Raw genomic sequence first — 18,979 nt, forward strand, 5'->3', positions numbered from 1 at the left:
GTTGGTTTTGGTTTAGATCTGTATTTGTAGCTGTATGTTTTTATCAATGGTGCATTTGTGTGCTTATTCTGGATGTCTCAACCAAGAAAAAAACGTGAGATTACGTCTGTAACATGCCAACGCGTATACGTCACACGAGAGACCGCATAAACTCAAGTGCTCTGGTGAACATGCGTACTGCTGCTGACCGGATGTGATGGTTTATAGTTTAAAAAAAGTACTTAAATATTGATCTTTTTGCGTCAAAAGCGATTGTGTCGCTTTAAAAGACATTAATTGAACTGTTGGAGTCGTATGGATGACGTTTATGATGACTGTCTGTGATTTTTGGAGCTTAAAAAGTCAGATCACCATCCACTTGCATTTTAAGAACCTACTGAGCTAAGATATTTTTCTTCAAATATGTTCTGCTGAAGAAATATAGTCATACAAACCCGGGATGGACGGCAACGATGGTGAGTAAATGATGAGAGAATTTTCATTTTTAGGTGAACTATCCCTTTGATTACCTTCCTGAAGACTCTGAAATGTACCTCTCTACAGTTGATTTCAATTAAGTATCAAAAAGGAGGTTTACATTTGGTCCCATCATCTTATGTGTGGTAAACTTTAATCCATACCGGACTGACTTCGAACATTTAAATAGAGATGCAGATTATCCCAAGAAAGAATGCAGAATACAATAAAGAAAAAATAATAAATACAATAACAAATAAAGAAAATGTTTTGATGAATTTGTCAGAAGTACAGTGAAATTCAAACAGTGATTTTTATACAAAAGACATACTTTCTTACTATATACAAGGCGGTCACAATATGCTCCATGTTTTTTGTTTTTGCTACTGTACCATTTAAACCCCACCTGAAAAAAATGCTTAAATACACACACAAACACAAAAAACCGGCACAAATCAATTTATGGTTAACATCAGTTAATTAAATGTAATGCTTGATACTTTGGGAGTACACCATTATGAGGCAAATCCACTGAGTGTACCATGGGCTCTGTTTGCTAGCTTATAAAACTTGCTTCCTGTGAAATTCACTAAAAGTATGCATACTTTACAAATAAATGACTGGAAACAGCTGCAATACATGAAGGTCCCCTCTACACCTGATCTGATGTGCTTAAAATTAAACTGACACTGAAGTGACAAATGGACCAACTTGTTTTCAGTGTTAAAAGTGGGCTTAAATGGTGGTGAATGTCCACACTGTAGTAAATCTCTCAAAACATTAGCCAAACCTCGTAAGTCGATCATTTATTTAAAAAAGCTGCAAAATTTCAGTTCTAAAATGATGAAATGCCAAGAAGGTTTTCACACAACAACCAAAATCTACAAATCTCTTTACAACAAGCCATATTTTTAAGGGAAAAAAGTTCAAAAGATTAGCTTAACTTTTATTTAAAAAAAATGTAAAAAAAAAAAATTACAAAACTGCATCACCTATGTGCACGCATCAGGCCTAAAAATGAAACTGCAAGTTATGAAAACCATAACTCAACTAACAACATTTCAGATTCCTGCATACATGTATGTATAAAAGGTTTTGTACACAAATGTGAGGGGTATATAAAGTACAATAACTCAAAGATGTCATCAACAGGAGAAAGAGTGAACTCTGTGGAGCAGACATGATGGGAGGACTTAGTTAAATCACCTAAAAATCTGAGGCTGATTCAAATACGACCAACTACTCAAATCAGCTCTGTATGCATTCACAACATGAAAAAGGCTTCAGAGTTATAACATTTTGGCACACATTCATAACATACTTGACTGTTTTTGCTTTTCTGTAAAGGTTACTTTTGATCGGTCATATGTGACAGACTTACACTTTATCCTAAACACATATGCCACCTTTTGAAGAAAATTGCATTCTAAGGACAACATCATTGCTGGTATGCAGAAACGATTTGCTACAAAATGTAAATGATGAAAAAGGCCCCTTGAATCATTGGAATAAAGACAAGTACTGCAAACAAGATACATACAAAGTCTTAAAACATTCACAACAGATACAAAACTTAAGGGCAATAGGAGAGTTACAAACATGCATCTCATAAGCTCTTATAACCTGGATGCCCAGGAAAGAAACACAGTAAAGCACTTGATTGTTCTCTAGTAATCAGTTACAACTTTTAGAGATTTATGTGTAGTGTTTGTGGCCCTTTTTAGGACAGCTGGTGAGAAATGCAGGGGTTTCAAAACAATAGTAATACGGTTGTACATTTGTTGAAGGCAGCCATGTTATGGTGCCTAGAATTGTTTGTAAATTGTTTGTATTGTAAGGTAACCCCTCAGCACCAGTAAGGGCTGATATGTGACATTGTATTTGATAAATGTAAAAAGTTATTCACAGCTGAGATGCATAAGAGTTAGTCTCGAGCCATCTCGACGAGATGGTCTCATAGATGGAAGGCAGTTCATGTGAAGTAAAAAAGTTGTTTAAAAAGACGTGAGTGAAATCTAAAAGTAAAAGAGTGGTTCTCTCCCCCTGTCTTTCTATTGTTCTTTCCTGCCCTTATTATGGATCGGTCTCAGTCCCTTCTTTGCTCGAGTATTTTGCATTTCCTCTTGCTATCATTCTCCTCACATTTGTTTTTTCTTCAAACAGAGGTTTCCGACTGAAGCCGCATCACGAACTTGTGGCTCTTGGGATCGATAAACTCCTCCCCCAGGTTGAGGAAAGGAAGGGGCGTCACTGTGACGACCAGAGCGAAATCAAGACGACGGAGGGAGAAAACCAGTCCCTGATGCAGTGCTGACGTCACGGGCTCCTCGCTCACCAGAGTCCACTGGCGCCCTCTACCATTCTCTCGCTGGTACTGCATAGTAGGGCCCGGGGTGAGGTACCGCTCGAGAAAAGCCTGATGGAAAGACGGACAGATTTATGCTTAAATTCTATGTAAATGTATTTAAATTTTAAATATGCAAGAACATGATATACAGAGCTAACTGATTGAAAATAAGCACATATCTTACATTTCTCTCGAGGACACACTGGGTCTCACACTTATTTGGGGCAGTTTAAAATCACAATCCAATTATTATACTGAGATGTAACCAACTCTCTATTATAACTTCACTTCCAAATAAATGATTAAACATGTATTATTGTAAATGTTATATTGTATTTTTCTGCATATTATTTTCATGTACAATGAAATATATTTCATCATTATAAAATCCTCATTTTGCATTTTTATATTACAGTCTTATTGTTTGCAGTGCGTAGACCTACTATTGTAGTATTACCATTCACAGGCATTGTCCCCTTAGTCTGTAGATTGCTATAAATTTGAACTCTTGAACTGAACTCATATCAGCCATTTCACAAGTTTCATCTCTTAAATTGTTATACGTAGTAAAATACAAACAAAAATGTGTATTGTGTAGCGGCTAAAACACTTGAATAATCATATTAAAATATAATTAAGAGTGTTGTTTATCTTCCTAAATAAGTAACATCAGTTATAAATGTTTTAAACAAAATATATCAACATGAAAATATCACATCGACTCATGACTCCTGCTCTGCAGGTAAATATCTCAGAGTGCCCAAATCATGAGATTCATCTGCACAGAAGAGCAGTGCCGAATCATAACTCATGAAAAATTTTCCTCCGCATGTAACCTGTTGCAAGTGGCTTGCTAGAGGGCAAAAAGTTACATAGCGTAGCTTCAAATATACTAAATTTACTATTGATTTATTCTTAATAGTAGTAGTAGTAGTAGTAGTATTACTACAGTGAATATTACATAATTATACAGTAGTGATATATTTCTCTCAGACTTTTTCCATTTAAATTGAGCTTTTTTTTTTTTTTTTTGGTGGAAGCTTTTACTTTGAAAGTGAAGCCCTATCCGCTTCTGTGTGGTTTATACGGTAGCTTCTCACTTCACTTTTCATTGTGATTATTAAACTACATAAATATGTAGCCTGGGTGAAATATTTACCTCAGCCATTGATATTAATAATGCTTTTAAAGAATTCTATCTTGATCTCTATAGTTCCACATCTTCATCTACTGAAGAGGATAACAGAAACTTTGTGGAACCATTAGAACTTCCTAAACTGACAACAGAGCAAAAAAATTCTCTTGATTCTGAGATAACCTTAGAGGAGCTTGGCGAGTTAATTAAGGCCTTGCCTACAGGCAAGTCACTGGGGCCAGATGGCTTTCCTGCAGAGTTTTTTTTTTTTTTTTTTTAGATCTTTTGCTACAGGACTGGCTCCACTTTTGCTAGAAGTTTATACGGAATCATTAAAGAAAGCTTCCACAACCATGACAAAAGCCCGGATCAGTCTGATTCTTAAAAAGGACAAAGATCCAAGCGAGCGTATGAGTTACCGTCCAATTTCCCTGATCCAGCTAGACGTTACAATATTGTCAAAAAGTTTGGCTAACCGATTAATTTATGGCATCTCTTATACATACAGCTCAGGTGGGGTTATTCGGGGCCGTAACTCTTCTGATAACATTAGGAGTTTCATCAATATCATGTTGTCAGTGGCGAATGATCAGACTCCGGTCGCTGCCATCTCACTTGACGCCAAAAAGGCGTTTAATATGGTAGAATGGGATTATCTTTTTAAGATTTTGGAAATGTACGGGTTCGGGAATACTTTTATTGGGTGGATTAAGTTAAAGACACCCGGTAGCGGCGGTTCAAACAAATTGATTAATTTCAGATTATTTTACTCTGGATAGGGGCACCCGTCAGGGTTGCCCTCTTTTCCCATTATTGTTCTGTCTTGCCCTGGAACCATTAGCAGCCGCGATAAGAAAGGAGGATGATTTTCCAGGGGTGGTGGTGGGGGGCGTGGTCCATAAGCTTTTTTTTTTTGCTTTACGCAGATGATATTTTATTATTTGTCTCTGACACTACTAGATCTTTGCCTTACCTCCACAGAATTATTAATTCCTTTTCTAAGTTCTCAGGTTACAGAGTTAATTGGTCTAAATCCGAAGCTTTGGCTCTGACAGCGTACTGCCCGGTAAACGGCTTTTCAGCTGGGCGCCTTCCAGTGGCCCAAACAGGGCATTAAGTATTGGGGTATTTTATTCCCAGCAAATCTGTGTGATTTAGTTAGAGTTAATTTTGATCCTTTAATAAAATGGTTTGAGCTATGTGGATAGGTGGGCTTCATTACATTTATCTATGATTGGGAAGGTTAATTTTATTAAAATGAACTGGATTCCAAAATTCAATTACCTGCTATAATCTCTCCCTATAGATGTCCCTCTCTCTTATTTCAATTCCTGTATTGAACAGGAAGTTCTTGCCCCTGTTTCGCCATTGCAAAGCCTTTCTATTAAACTAACCGGATAGGTTAAGTTACACCCCGTTATCTCGTATTTGCACTCGGTATGGACAAAAGTGTCCAGTGTGTTTCTGACATTTATTTAAATGTTGCCTCGAGCATATGACTGAACCCAAAATTATGTATTAATAAGTCCCCTTTCTGCTGTTCAGAGTGGATTGTGAGGGAGATAAATATGCTCGGTGACCTATATGAGAGTGGAGTGTTGAGATCCTTTGAAAATATGGTTCAACATTTTAGGATTCCCAGATCTCAGTTCTTTAGGTGTTTACAGCTGCACCACCTGCTCTGTACTATTTTTGGGAGTAGCATACACCCCCCTAAAGCGGCAGATACTTTGGGAGTGGTGATTACTGCTTTTGGAAAAGGTCATGAGGCATCAGTGTATTACTCCCTGCTAGTTCAGAGTCTGGGGGACAGAGCTTCAACTTCTCAAGAGATTATGGGAGGAAGATTTAAACTTTGTATTGGAGGAGGGAGTGTGGGCTAGGATTCTAAAAAAAAGTCAAGTCTACATCTAGATATTCTAGGGTGTGCCTTATGCAATTTAAGATTTTACATCGATTCTACTGGACCCCATCTAAATTGTATAGGCTTGGTCTTAAAGACACACCAACCTGCTGGTGATGCCAATAAGAAGATGGAGACACAACCCATGTTTTTTGGTGGTGTGTTAAGATCCAAGAATTTTGGTTGAGGTTTCAGAGTTTTATGTGTGACGTATTGGACACTCAATTTTCATTTTGCCCCAGACTCTGTATTTTAGGTGATGGGGTGGTCATTAATATAGGAGATAGATATATAAAAAGTTGGGTCCTAGCTGGAGTTATGATCAGCAGACGGTTCAGGGGATAGAAGTCGTCTGGAGTGACGGGATGGCGGCATTCGAGGAGGTGACATATAGAAGGCTGGGAAAATTGGATTTGTTTAATAGGAAGTGGGGTAGATATTTGGCCTTTTTGGAGGGTTCTCAAGAAGGGGCAGTGGAGAAGGATTTGTAGTTTTAAATGTGTGTGCATTCTTATTGTTTTTTGAAAGTATACTTTTTTTTTTTATGTTCTAAATAATTATGACCACTGGTGTGCGTGTTTGTGTCGAGGGGAATGTTCGGGGGGAGGGGTTTAATTTATATCATTTGATTCCGTATTTTCTGGTATGTTTATTTAATTTGTGAATGGAATCAATAAAAATTGTTAATAAAAAAAAAATAAATAAAAAAAAACTGTAGTCTGTATGTGCCTCTCCTTCTGATACGAGTATTGGTATTGGGACATCCCTTTTCAAGAACACTACATTACATTACACTACAATACACAGTTTTTCACAAGGCCATCTGGAAATTTAATTTCTGAAATAAGAGAAATTTCACATACAGTGCAGAATATGCATACTGCATAAATAGTATTATACAATAGTAGCAATTGTGGAATGCTTTTCGAAATAAAGCCCTACTCCGAACATACTCTGAATGTTAACTATTCATTTACCTTGGGTGTCATGTTGTGAGTAATGCAGAACTGCAGATGAGCGATGATGCTCTCCATACTGTGGTAAGGCTGCTGTCGTGTCGTACGCAGGTATTTCTGCATTGCTCGTGCCATGGGGGCAAAAATGGCTTGTGCCGCCTCCCGAGGGTCCATCACCTCACGAGGGTGCTTGGGTGATGTTGCCACCTCATCATCTTGAAGCCTTTTGATATGAGTGAATGCCTCCTCTACTGCCACCACCAGTCTTGAAGGAGAAAAAGCAACTATGAGTAAAACAAAGTTCTTCACGACAGTAGAGCTGCAAAAACTAATTGATAATAATCAATGAAAATAATCGACAACAAATTTCATTATCGATAAGTTGGCAATGTGTGTTGTGAAAAGCGTAGAGTAGATTAATATGATACTATCAGTAAACTTTTGTAAATTTTACATTTCTCTCCCATGGCCAGAGCAGATCAGCAAGCACACACATTCGTATTTTGCACACGCATTTTCAATAAAATACAGGAAATAACATTAGTTTATCCGATTAATCAAAGAAGATTAATCGATTATCAAAATGGTTGTTAGTTGCAGAATTATTATTTTTTATAATATACAGTATATTATATACAAGTCTATGCTCCAATGACAGATGCTCCAGAAGATGAAATCGAACGCTTTTATGCCAAAAATCGAGGAAGCACTGGAACAGGTGTCCAAAAAGGATATTGTTTATATCATAGGCGACTTCAACATGAAGGTCAGCAGTCAGGAAGAGGCAAACATCGTAGGCCGGTTTGGACTGGGTAAAAGGAACGACGCTGGTGATCGTTTGGTTCAATTCTGTCATGAAAACCATCTCTGGGTCTCAAATACATGGTTCATGCAACCTAAAAGAGCTGTATGCAAGCACCAGTGACCCTGAGCCACCCCATGATGACCCAGTAGAATTGGAACCAGCCATCCTAGACAAGGAAGTTGTGTGGGTGCTAAAGCAGTTACCAAACAACAAGGCACCTGGTATTGACTGCATCCTGGCAGAAATGCTGAGGCCTCTTCCACCAGCAGCTATCACAGCGATCTGCCAGAAGATCTGGGAAACCAGTAGGTGGCCAAAGGATTGGAAGTGATCAGTATTCATCCCACTGCCTAAGAAAGGCGATGCAAGGGACTGTTGCAACTACCATACAATTACCCCGATTCCTCATGCGAGCAAAGTCCTTCTGAAGATCATTCAGCAGCGTCTGCGTCCAATCATCGAAGCAGAACTACTTGACTTGCAAGCTGGGTTCCAGCGAGATCGTGGTACCCGTGACCATATCGCAAATCTGCGGTGGATTATGGAGAAATGTCACGAATATCAGAAAAACATCTACATGTGCTTCATCGACTACAGCAAGGCATTCGACTGCATCGAATACGATAAGCTATGGAAGGCCCTGCAAGAACTGGGAGTGCCAGCACACTTGATCCAGCTGATAAGATCCCTTTATACAGACCAAGAAGCAAATGTCCGAACACAACACGGAGACACCGAGAGGTTCAAGATTGGGAAAGGCATGCGACAAGGTTGTATTCTGTCCCCTTTGCTTTTCAATATTTACGCAGAAATGATCATGAGGAAATTAGATCTGGAGGAATCAGAAATCGGTGTGAAGATTGGCAGCAGAAATATCAACAATCTCCACTATGCCGATGATACAACATTACTGGCGGAAACGGAAGATGGTCTGAAACACCTCAAACTAAGAATCGAAAAGGAAAGCGAAAAGATGGGCCTCCACCTCAACATCAAAAAGACGAAAATCATGACAACAGCTGGAAATGGAGCAGTCAAAATAACCATCAATAGTGAAGAGATCGAATGCGTCAAGGATTTCTGCTTCCTGGGATCCATGATCGACCGAACTGGAGATTGCGGCCCTGAAATCAAACGACGAATTGCGTTAGGCCGTAGTGCGATGCTGAGCATGCACCAAATCTGGAGGAGCAAAGACATCAGCCGCACAACCAAATGCAAACTGGTCCATGTTATTGTGTTCCCCATATCAACGTATGGGTGTGAAAGCTGGACCCTGAAAAAAAGCTGACCGAAGGAGGATTAATTCTTTCGAGCTATGGTGCTGGAGAAGACTGTTACGAATACCATGGACAGCAAGGGTCACCAACAAAGAGGTTCTGGAGCGCATCAAGCCAGAAGTGTTGCTTGAGGGAAAGATCACCAGACTCCGGCTCACTTACTTTGGCCACATTATGCAATCAGTTTCAATGAGAAAGCAATGATGCTTGGAATGGTCAGTGGAACAAGAAGCCGAGGCCGCCAAAAAACGCGCTGGCTTGACACCATCAAAACGGACACTGGCCTAGGCGTAGAACATCTAAAAGGGAAAGTCCAACACCGGAATCTTGCGTGGCGAGAGATGGCCCACAGAATCGCCGAGAGTCGGATTCGACTGAACAGATAACATCATCATATATAATTATTTACTATTTATAATTATTTGATCATTATATATTGAATTATTGTTATTTGAGGGGCTTTCTCAGCAAATATTTATGCGATTAATTAGGATTAATTTGATTAATTAAATCACCATATCATGTAATTAATTTGATTAAAAATATTAATCGATTGACAGCCCAACTTAAAAGTAATTAAAAAAAATTAAAAAAATATAATAAAAAAACACTTTCAAACTTTCTTGATTCAGGTTTTGTTTTTGTTTTTTTAAACCCCTTTTCTCCCAATTTGGAATGCCCAATTCCCACTACTTCCCACTAGGTTCTCGTGGTGGCGCGGTTACTCACCTCAATCCGGATGGTGGAGGACAAGTCTCACTCGCCTCCGCTTCTGAGACTGTCAATCCGCGCCTCTTATCACGTGGCTCATTGTGCATGGCATCACGGAGACTCCGCATGTGGAGGCTCATGCTACTCTTCGCGATCCATGCACAACTTACCACGCGCCCCATTGAGAGCGAGAACCACTAATCGTGACCACGAGGAGGTTACCCCATGTGACTCTACCCTCCCTAGCAACCGGGCCAATTTGGTTGCTTAGGAGACCTGGCTGGAGTCACTCAGCACACCCTGGATTCAAACTCACAACTCCAGGGGTGGTAGTCAGCGTCAATACTCGCTGAGCTACCCAGGCCCCGATTCAGGCTTTGTTTAAAGTATCGTGAGATTATCGAATCGTGAATCGAACCTAATTGAGATGAGTGAATTGTTAAGCCCTTAATTTTTTTTTTTTTTTTTTAAATGATTTGTTTTAAAAAACATATCATTTGAATTAAAACAGAAAATAAAATAGCTTTTTTAAATCTGATTAATCTAATAAATAATCAAAGAATAATCTGTTAAATCAAAACTGTTCATTCATACTCCTTTATCAGGAAATACTTTGTTTTTCAGGACTCTGACCTGGCCTTGCGCTTTCGAATTCTGCGGTCCATCTCTGCCTCTTCATAGTAGTACTCATTATAAGAGCTGTCTCTTCTGCGTGCAGTGGCAGCGATCATTGCACGAGACTGACCAGTCGAGTTATTGGTGCTGTTCTCTGGGGAGGAACAATAAACAAAATTATTAAAAACCAATGAAAAATTTGCAAAGAAATCTACCATTTAGTACTTTTAATATTTTTTACACATTTTTATAATTTTTTTTTATCATGTACCTTCTCCTAGTGAGTAAACCTTGAATCCAGACATCTTTTTAGAGAGGATAGACTTGGGTAGGTTGAGTAAAGCAGGGTTGAAAACGGGGAAATCAGTGTAGTAGTGATCGAGGACCCACACTGCTGCCCGCTGGATACTGAGAACAAAACACACAAGTTCTGAAGTCAACAATATTACAATCGTTTTTGACACCATTGCCTTATTTACAGCTTTAGTTAGGCTATAGTCTCCATTATCAACTAATTTTGATACAAAGAGAAGGATGTCAGGTAAGCTTCAAATCCATCAGAATGTTGCAATAAATAAATAAAATCAATAAAGAGATACACAATTGCATACCAAAAATAAAAGTAAAACAGAACAAGAAACAGTTACAAACAACTTAACTATGATGCAAAAACCAGTACTGGTAATTGTCAAACAAACTGAATTTGCGATGAATTTTAAATTGCATGGCAAAGTTTAGCATTAACTGTTTGCATCGTTTAAATAATTTAAGTTAATGAACACCATTAGTAGATAAAAGACTTTTCACTCTTGTTGGATGGATCTAATTAAAATTTGTGTATGTCTGACAAGAGTTAACAACTTACAGTAAGATGTTAGTTATGAAGTGAACAATTTTCAGAAAAAAAAAAAACTTACTTGGTTTGTTAGCTGACACCTTTGCCTACAAATATATTTATTTCAAAGTAATTAAGTATTAAAAAACACAAAGATTTAAAACATGTTTTGTCCCTTATATCAAGAATCAGTGAATTACTGTTACATTTAAAGATTTATTTGATCCATCTCATCATTGTTCAATTAAATAGGGCTACTTGTTGCTACACTGATCCCTTAAAATAATTTTACATCATAAATCGGTTGCACTAGAAAAAACATTTGTATCCGTCACTCGGACGGACCGAGTTGTAAAATTTCCATCATGGTCCATTTTTATCCTTCATACTTGTTTTCGTTTCAAAAAGTACAAGGGCATTCAGGGGTTTAGCATCCATTATAATGGTATTCACATGACAGTGGATATGTAATAGATTTTTGGCTCCACAAGCGAGTGTGTTGAAACCAAGAAGTTCTAGGGTGAAAGTTCTACCTGTCAATCAACCGCCACGCTAATTTTACATGGAAAATTTTACACAAATATTATACAATTTGATTCAATGTCTCAACCTCGGGATGTGTGTTACCAGAGCCTCCACTAAATGATGACTACTAACTGAAAGCTATGCAAGCCAGACATCACTTCAGTCTACTACGATGGACTTCAGAGGATAAACTGCTGCCAACTCCAACAGTAAAATATGGGATATTCCACTGGCCACTGCCTAAACCTTGGTCATAGGATGGACTACACTCTCTCTTAAAATGGAATACATAGACAATAAATTTACTGCCAACTAAAGGCTTAATTAGCCAAAAAACAAAGGACAATGCATTTACATGCACTTCCACAGTCAAATCGGGATGGGCTTACAAGACTGCCATTAACCTTATAGTTCATCCAACATTCTTTAGTTTAAACAATGGCCACCAACATCTACTCAGTTTCTTAATTTAAACCATGACTTGTATTACACATAGATAACTAATATTGGCATTTCATTCATGCTTTTAAGCCAGAAGGGAACAAACCCCCCCCCCCTTATTTTTCCCCATTATCTACATCTTATGGTGTTTAGTATTCCTTGCCACAGTTGCCTTTGGCTTGCTCACTGGGGGCCTAAATACAAATAATGTGTGTGTATACAATCACGTTTGATCGATGTGCACGAATGGGCAAGATTGGTAATTGATGCATCGAGAAAACGAGTAAATCAATACACCTGTATCTCCGACTAATCGTTAGTGAAATTCATTGCAGATCAATTATATTCTTTTTATTATTGATTTTATCGCTTCTTGTTGCAGCACTAGTAGAGTACTCAGGAGTCAAAAACCAAAACACACATCCCTACAAACTCTGACACCAATATATATGCAAACTTACCTAAGGTGGCCCACATTGTAGAAGCGGCTTGTGCCATCCGTGGTGCGCACCACTTTGAGGCAAAAGGCCGGCCTGAGGTGCCTCACTTCCAGGAGCACTAGTGCCAAATACTGAATAAACAACAGCGCGTCCACCAGCGACACCGCATATCCCACAATGCCCCTGTAATCCCGCTCTCTTGGCTCCAGCACCCTCACACCGTAGAAAAGCCAATAGGACGCCACAAAAAGAAACACCAGCGCCATCAGGAGGCAGCGGAACACAAAGAAGCGCGGGAGCGTGGCACGAGAGGGGCGGAGGAACAGAGCCCAGGAGGAGATCAGGAGGACGAGGAGTTTGAAGGCGAGGGAGACATAAAGGCCCTCACACGGGGTCCCGCAGGGCTCTAGCGAATCGCGCCACAACAGCTGAGGCAGCAGGAGGAAGGCGATGGGCGTCAGAAGGGCAAAGAGACCCAAAATGCCACTCAGGATGGGCCCAGCAAAACGACGGCACTCCAAGGGCGAGGAATCCTCGAGTTCTTTAGAAGCCCGGGTGAGGTCCTCATTTGAGATGCTGTGCTCAGAAGTACCGGTGACGACGGTGGTGGTCTCGCCCCAGTTATCATCCTGAAGGACAATGAAGAGAGAGCGAGTAAGAGTGAGAGAAGAGAGGCCTTTTACCTGCTAACTAAAATGGTGTCCGGAACATCCTGACGTATCTCAATGGTAAAAATAATTTTCAAATCATAATTTGATAATATTATATTGATAATATTGGGTGAATATTTGACCCAAAACTGTTAATTCTATAATTTCCTCACACTCATGTAACTTAAACCCCATATACTGTTTAGAGGTCTGCACGGGCCTTAAAATAAAACCCGAACCCAACCCGTACCAGAGACCGTGTGGCCCGACCCTACCCGGCCCAAACAATACAGTCAGATTATAAGATTGAACCCGACCCGAAATCGATATTTTTAATTTCTTCTCCTAGCAAGTACTGTTGCAATAGGCTATATTTTATGTAAGCATATATGCAACATTTGTAACAGTATTGAAACAGTAAACACAGTTTTAACAAGGCACGGCAGCCCCTCAGTACACTAGAGCAGAAGGGGGAAAAAAGCATACCGTTTATGTGCTGAAACTTTGCTTGGTGCAGAACAATATGAAACAATTCTATGCAGCCTGAACTTGTTCAGAATGTTGAATTTTTGTGACACCTGCGCTAAAAACAATCTAGACGCAGCACAAAGAATGAAACACAGCGCAAGTTCTTTTTAACTTGAGTGTTTTTAACTGTGTTTAAAAAGTGTCGGTCCTATGCGAATCGTTGAAGAAACAGCGAGACGCGGTGCAACAGTCAAAGACATTCGTCCAGCATGTGTTTACATAGGAAAACGAGGGAAAAACAGAACAGATGCGTGCAAAAACACATTAGGTGTGAACGGCCCTAACTCGCCCGTTCGCACACGTCTGTGAGTGAGAGCGTGTGCACGAAACAGGTTCGGTAGGCTTGTTTAAATTTGATTTAATTACAAACCCAAACCTGAAGTCCTACTTGAAAAACTGACCCGAACCCGGCCCGAAACCCGTTGGGTTCTTGAGTCCCGTTGGTCCCCAGTTGGATTGCAGACCTCTAATCCTGGTCACTCTCTCGATGTGCGCACGCATCATTTGCGGTGGTTCGAGCAAAAAGTACGTGAAAGTAAACATGGATTAATGTGCAAGGTGACCACAAAACGCTCCGGTCCTTACAGGATCATACAATATGTTAGTGACATGCAGTGCCACAGATGACAAGATATGCTCACTATATTTCTATCGTACTATATTTATGTCACCACCTTAACATATTGTATGAAAGTGAATTTGGGAACAAATACTATAACTATTGCATCATACTTTTCAATAAAATAACAATAACATATATTATTACAATATATAAGTTGAATGGGTTAAACCCAATGGTGTGAATATAACTGAAGACTAAATTTGACCAAAAAAAAAAAAAAAGAGAAATATTAAATAATTGATGCCTAAATATTTTAATATTTTAATTATTATTCAAGTCATCCTACCCCTGTGTAAGATTTTCAAAGTTTTCAAAGCCTTAAAAGGAAATCATAGGCCTATTTCATTATGTTATTGTGAACTTAAATTAACATGAAACTAAATAAGAATAAACCTTATGAGGAGGCTGTTTATGTGTATTAGGCTTAAGGACTTTTCCCACTGGAGGCAACGAGGTTATGAGAAGCGAATTGCAGAGGAATGGCCCTTTCACATTGAAAATGACACGATTGATTGCCGTTAGCACATTCACGCCTTTACAACAGGTGGCGCTAATTGACAAGCAATTTTACCCCGGTACTTGATTTGGCATAAAGCACCTTTCAGCTGGTCTGCCCTCCGACTATAACAGTTGAGAAGAACCACATGCAAAACAAGTTTGCAAAACAATGATAACAATTAAACTAATTCTTTAGCAAGCAGATCGAGAAAAGAAAACAGATTTTTCTTCAAACTGCAGACATGACAAGTTTGTTGATTTACTCAACAAAAAAGAAAACATTCGAGACACTTTCACAAACCATTTCAGTTCACCTGCAGGACAAGTTGATAGGCAGTATTATCATGTATACATAGGCTATGTCTACATGAATCCGGATACTTTGGAAAACGGTGTTTTCGAAATGCTCTCTGTCCACAGACTCCACACTGCCATTTTTAAGCATTTACCAAAAGCTGCTTGTCCACACTGAAATGCATAAATCCCCTTACTGCGCATGCAAAAAAATCTCTGTTCCATGTACAGTCTGAAATGCAACTGTCCTCCAGTTCTGATGCTGGACCGCAATTCCGAGTAAACTTCCCGTCGCCTTTGAAGGAATGCAATGTGAAGGTTGTACAAAGTAACATTCATCTATAACAACGCTATCAAAGTGGATATCAGGCACAACAGCGCCACTATAACTGGCCGCCATCTTGATTGCTTTGGTTGAATGGATCCCATGACTGCATCACATGACAATGTCATCGTTTTCAGATATATCCGTTTGCCCAGTCCACATTACAATGAGAAGATGCCGTTTTCAAATGTATCCACTTGGGAAAGCATTTTCAAAAAGCTCTGTTTTTGCTGACAAAAAATAATATTAATGGTTAAAACATGTTATAATTTGGAACAATACTGATTCCACTGCCACGTATACTGAATATACACTTATATAATTGTTTAATTGTTTAAACTCACTGCATACTGCACATACGTAATGACTGTTAAAACAGATGTCAATAGGAACAATACTAAAGGTGGGGTGGGGTGTCACACAGCGGACGCATCCGGCGGACGACATGGCGCGTTCTAAAATTCAAAACAACGGTTTTCAATGAAGGTACACACACCGCTGCCACCGCTCAGCATCTATTGGTGGCGCCCAGCTACGACTGGGCGCTACGATTTGTTGAGGTATATAAGAGGCTCATTGCTGTTTACCTGGCAGAACAAGCATTTGGTCTGTCAGAGGGGAACAACAACTGTAGATTGTTTGTTTGCTTGCTGTGACATTGGACTAGTAGCTGTTAGGAGATTGTGCTGCATTTCACTGACAATTAAGGTAAATCTTTGTCTATTAGTAAGTTTTTAGGGCAATCCTGCTTCAGGCTTTTGACACTTTTTGACTTTGAGTTGCTAATTTGTGGGCTGGACTCAGCTGTACAGCATTTAGTACTCAAGTAGTGAGAGAACTGTAGCGGCAGCCTTGTGTGCAGCCCTCTTCGTGTGAAGACCTATCTTGGGTAAAGACCTGCGAGTCTACCTGCACGAGTCCCTATCTCAGGTAAAGACCTGCGTGTCTACCTGCACGAGTCCCTATCTCGGGTAAAAACCTGCGAGTCTACCTGCGCAAGTCCACAGAGCAACACCAACAAGGAGCCAGCCACTACGCTAAGTTTTGCCCCCTTCTCTCTTTTCCTTATAGTTCTTCTTTATTCTATTCGTAATATTTGTTTTCAGTACATTCCTGTTGTCTCTTGTAGGTGAAAATCTACACGCACACGCTGTAGACTATGCACTCCATAGCACCTTAGGTCACTTAGCACTGCCTCTTCACAAACCCCTCTCCATCTCTGTTGGACTGTGGAACTGCAAGTAAGCTGTCAACAAAGCTGACTTCATTCTGGCCTTTGCCAGTCAGTCAAAACTCAATGTTTTGGCTTTGACTGAGACATGGATCAGCAGAGACAACACTGCAACTCCCTCAGCTCTCTCGACTAACTTCACTTTCACCCACATCCCTCATCTGACTGGGCGGAGTGGGGGAACCGGTTTGCTCATTTCAAACTCATGGAAATTCACTCCGCTCTCTTCTCTCTGCAATAACACAACTTTTGAATATCATGCCATTACTGCCACTAATCCTGCTAAAATCCACTTTTTGGTCTTCTGTGCTAGCATCTTTACTACTCCCGCCACTGTGAGAACTTGGCAGTCCTATACTGCAGATGTTGTTAAACTTTGTATGACAAATTGCTTGATATGTGTCTCATTTGTAAGTCGCTTTGGATAAAAGCATCTGCTAAATGAATAAATGTAAATGACTCAGGAGGCTGCTCAAATTTCTGCCACGCCACTGGGCACAACTTGCATATTTTCCATTATATTCAACCTAAATCATTATCAAAGGACATAAATTATTTACACCGTTGTTCATTCTTGAAGAAGGAAAAACCTTGTGTACTGTCTTCCACAAAGATGCCGTAATATATATCATGTTAGAGATATAAGAGAATTTGCGTAATATTAAATAAATAAAATGCAGCCATATGGAATACATTATGAAGACAATCCATATAAGATCAGAGAGTTTGAAATGGGTATACAAGGCAATGATGCAGCAATATCATTTACATGACAGAACAAATGTTCAGCAACATCTGAATGGTCTCTCTAATAATTCTACACAGTTTGTACCAACCCTGTCATCTCCGCGAGTGGACTCCGCATCTAGCAGGGGTTCTCCAGGTGCCTGGATGGTCACGGACTTGTCTCCTCTGCTATTGCTGTCTCTGCTTTTAGAGCGATGTCTGTCTCTCCTGTCCCTAAACAACAAGACAAATGAGGAGTTAGGTCATATACATGACACTGATCTTAAAAATTGTCTCACAAGCAACACATACAATGAAAGGTGTTTACACACCAACTTTTATCTCGTTCATTAGGGCTGTCATGATTATGGAATTTGGCAGATGATTAAAGGGATAGTTCACCCAAAAATTAAAATTCTCTCATCATTTAGTCACCCTCATGCCATCCCAGATGTGTTTGACATTCTTTCTTCTGCAGAACACAAATGAAGATTTTTAGAAGAATATTTCAGCTCTGTAGGTCCACACAATGCAAGTGAATGTGTGCTAAAATTTGACGCTCCAAAAATCACATAAAGGCATCATAAAAGTAATCCACATGTGTTTTAATCCATATCTTCAGAATGTGCATGAGAAACAGATACATTTTAAGTCCGTTTTTGCTAGAAACTCTCCTCCCTGCACAGTAGGGGTAGGGTGAATCACCAAAAACACAAGAAGAATGTGAAAGTGAAAGTTAGTGGAGATTGACTGAGTAGAGAGGAGAGTTTCTAACAAAAACGGACTTAAAATTGATCTGTTCCTCACCCACACCTATCATTACACTTCTGAAGATATGGATTAAAATACTGTTGTTGTATGTATTACTTTTATGATAGTTCTGTGATTTTTGGAGCTTCAAAATTTTGGTACCCATTCACTTGCATTGCATGGAGCTACAGCAATATTTTTCTAAAAACCTTCATTTGAGTTCAGCAGATGAAAGAAAGTCATACACATCTGGGATGGCATAAGGATGAGTAAAAACATAAAACAATGTCAATCCGAGTAAACACAAAATACAGTTTTTAAATGTTGTTATTTATCGAAGCAAAAATGTTATACAACCTGCATGAAAAAGTATTTGCCCCTTAACTAAATCCCCAAATCTATGAAACTGCATTCATAATGGGGTTCAGCTGGACTAGATACACCCAGGCCTGATTACTGCCAGCCCTGTTCAATCAAATCAACACCTAAATAGAACTTTTTCAGCAGCATGAAGTTGGCTAAAAGTTCTCACCCAGTGGCACACTATGCCAAGGTGGAAAGAATTCCAGAAATGATGAGGAAAAAGGTGACTGAAATTCATCAGTCTGGGAAGGGTTACAAAGTTATTTAAAAGGTTCCAGGAATCCAAAGAACCACAGTGAGAGCCATTATCTCCAAACTTGGCACAGTAGTGAACCTTCCCTGAAGTGGCCAACCTTCCAAAATTCCTCCAAGAGCAAAGTGATGACTCATCCAGGAAGTCAATAAAAAAAAAAAGTAATGACAACATTCAAGGAACTCCAGGTCTCTCTCACATCAATAAAGGTCAATGTTCATGACTCCATTATCAGAAAGACACTGGCCAAAAATGCCATCCATGGAAGAGTGGGGAGGCCAAAACCACTG

The 18,979-nt window shown here is 39.4% G+C and overlaps 1 protein-coding gene across 3 annotated transcripts in view; it reads right to left on the reverse strand.

The window, feature by feature from the left end:
• Positions 1–1,247: 1,247 nt before the first annotated feature.
• Positions 1,248–18,979, reverse strand: part of LOC127448894 (vang-like protein 2) — a 52,589-nt gene continuing 34,857 nt past the window's right edge. For all 3 annotated transcript variants that reach the window (XM_051711836.1, XM_051711828.1, XM_051711845.1), the window contains 6 exons: positions 17,434–17,557; positions 12,471–13,078; positions 10,480–10,616; positions 10,227–10,362; positions 6,819–7,062; positions 1,248–2,872 (listed from right to left, as the gene is read on the reverse strand). In XM_051711836.1, coding sequence (XP_051567796.1) covers positions 2,612–2,872; positions 6,819–7,062; positions 10,227–10,362; positions 10,480–10,616; positions 12,471–13,078; positions 17,434–17,557 — 1,510 coding nt within the window. In that variant the 3' untranslated portion in view covers positions 1,248–2,611. The remainder of the gene's footprint in view (positions 2,873–6,818; positions 7,063–10,226; positions 10,363–10,479; positions 10,617–12,470; positions 13,079–17,433; positions 17,558–18,979) is intronic.

The sequence above is a fragment of the Myxocyprinus asiaticus genome, chromosome 1, assembly GCF_019703515.2.
Source record: "Myxocyprinus asiaticus isolate MX2 ecotype Aquarium Trade chromosome 1, UBuf_Myxa_2, whole genome shotgun sequence".
In the NCBI taxonomy this organism is placed as follows: domain Eukaryota; kingdom Metazoa; phylum Chordata; class Actinopteri; order Cypriniformes; family Catostomidae; genus Myxocyprinus; species Myxocyprinus asiaticus.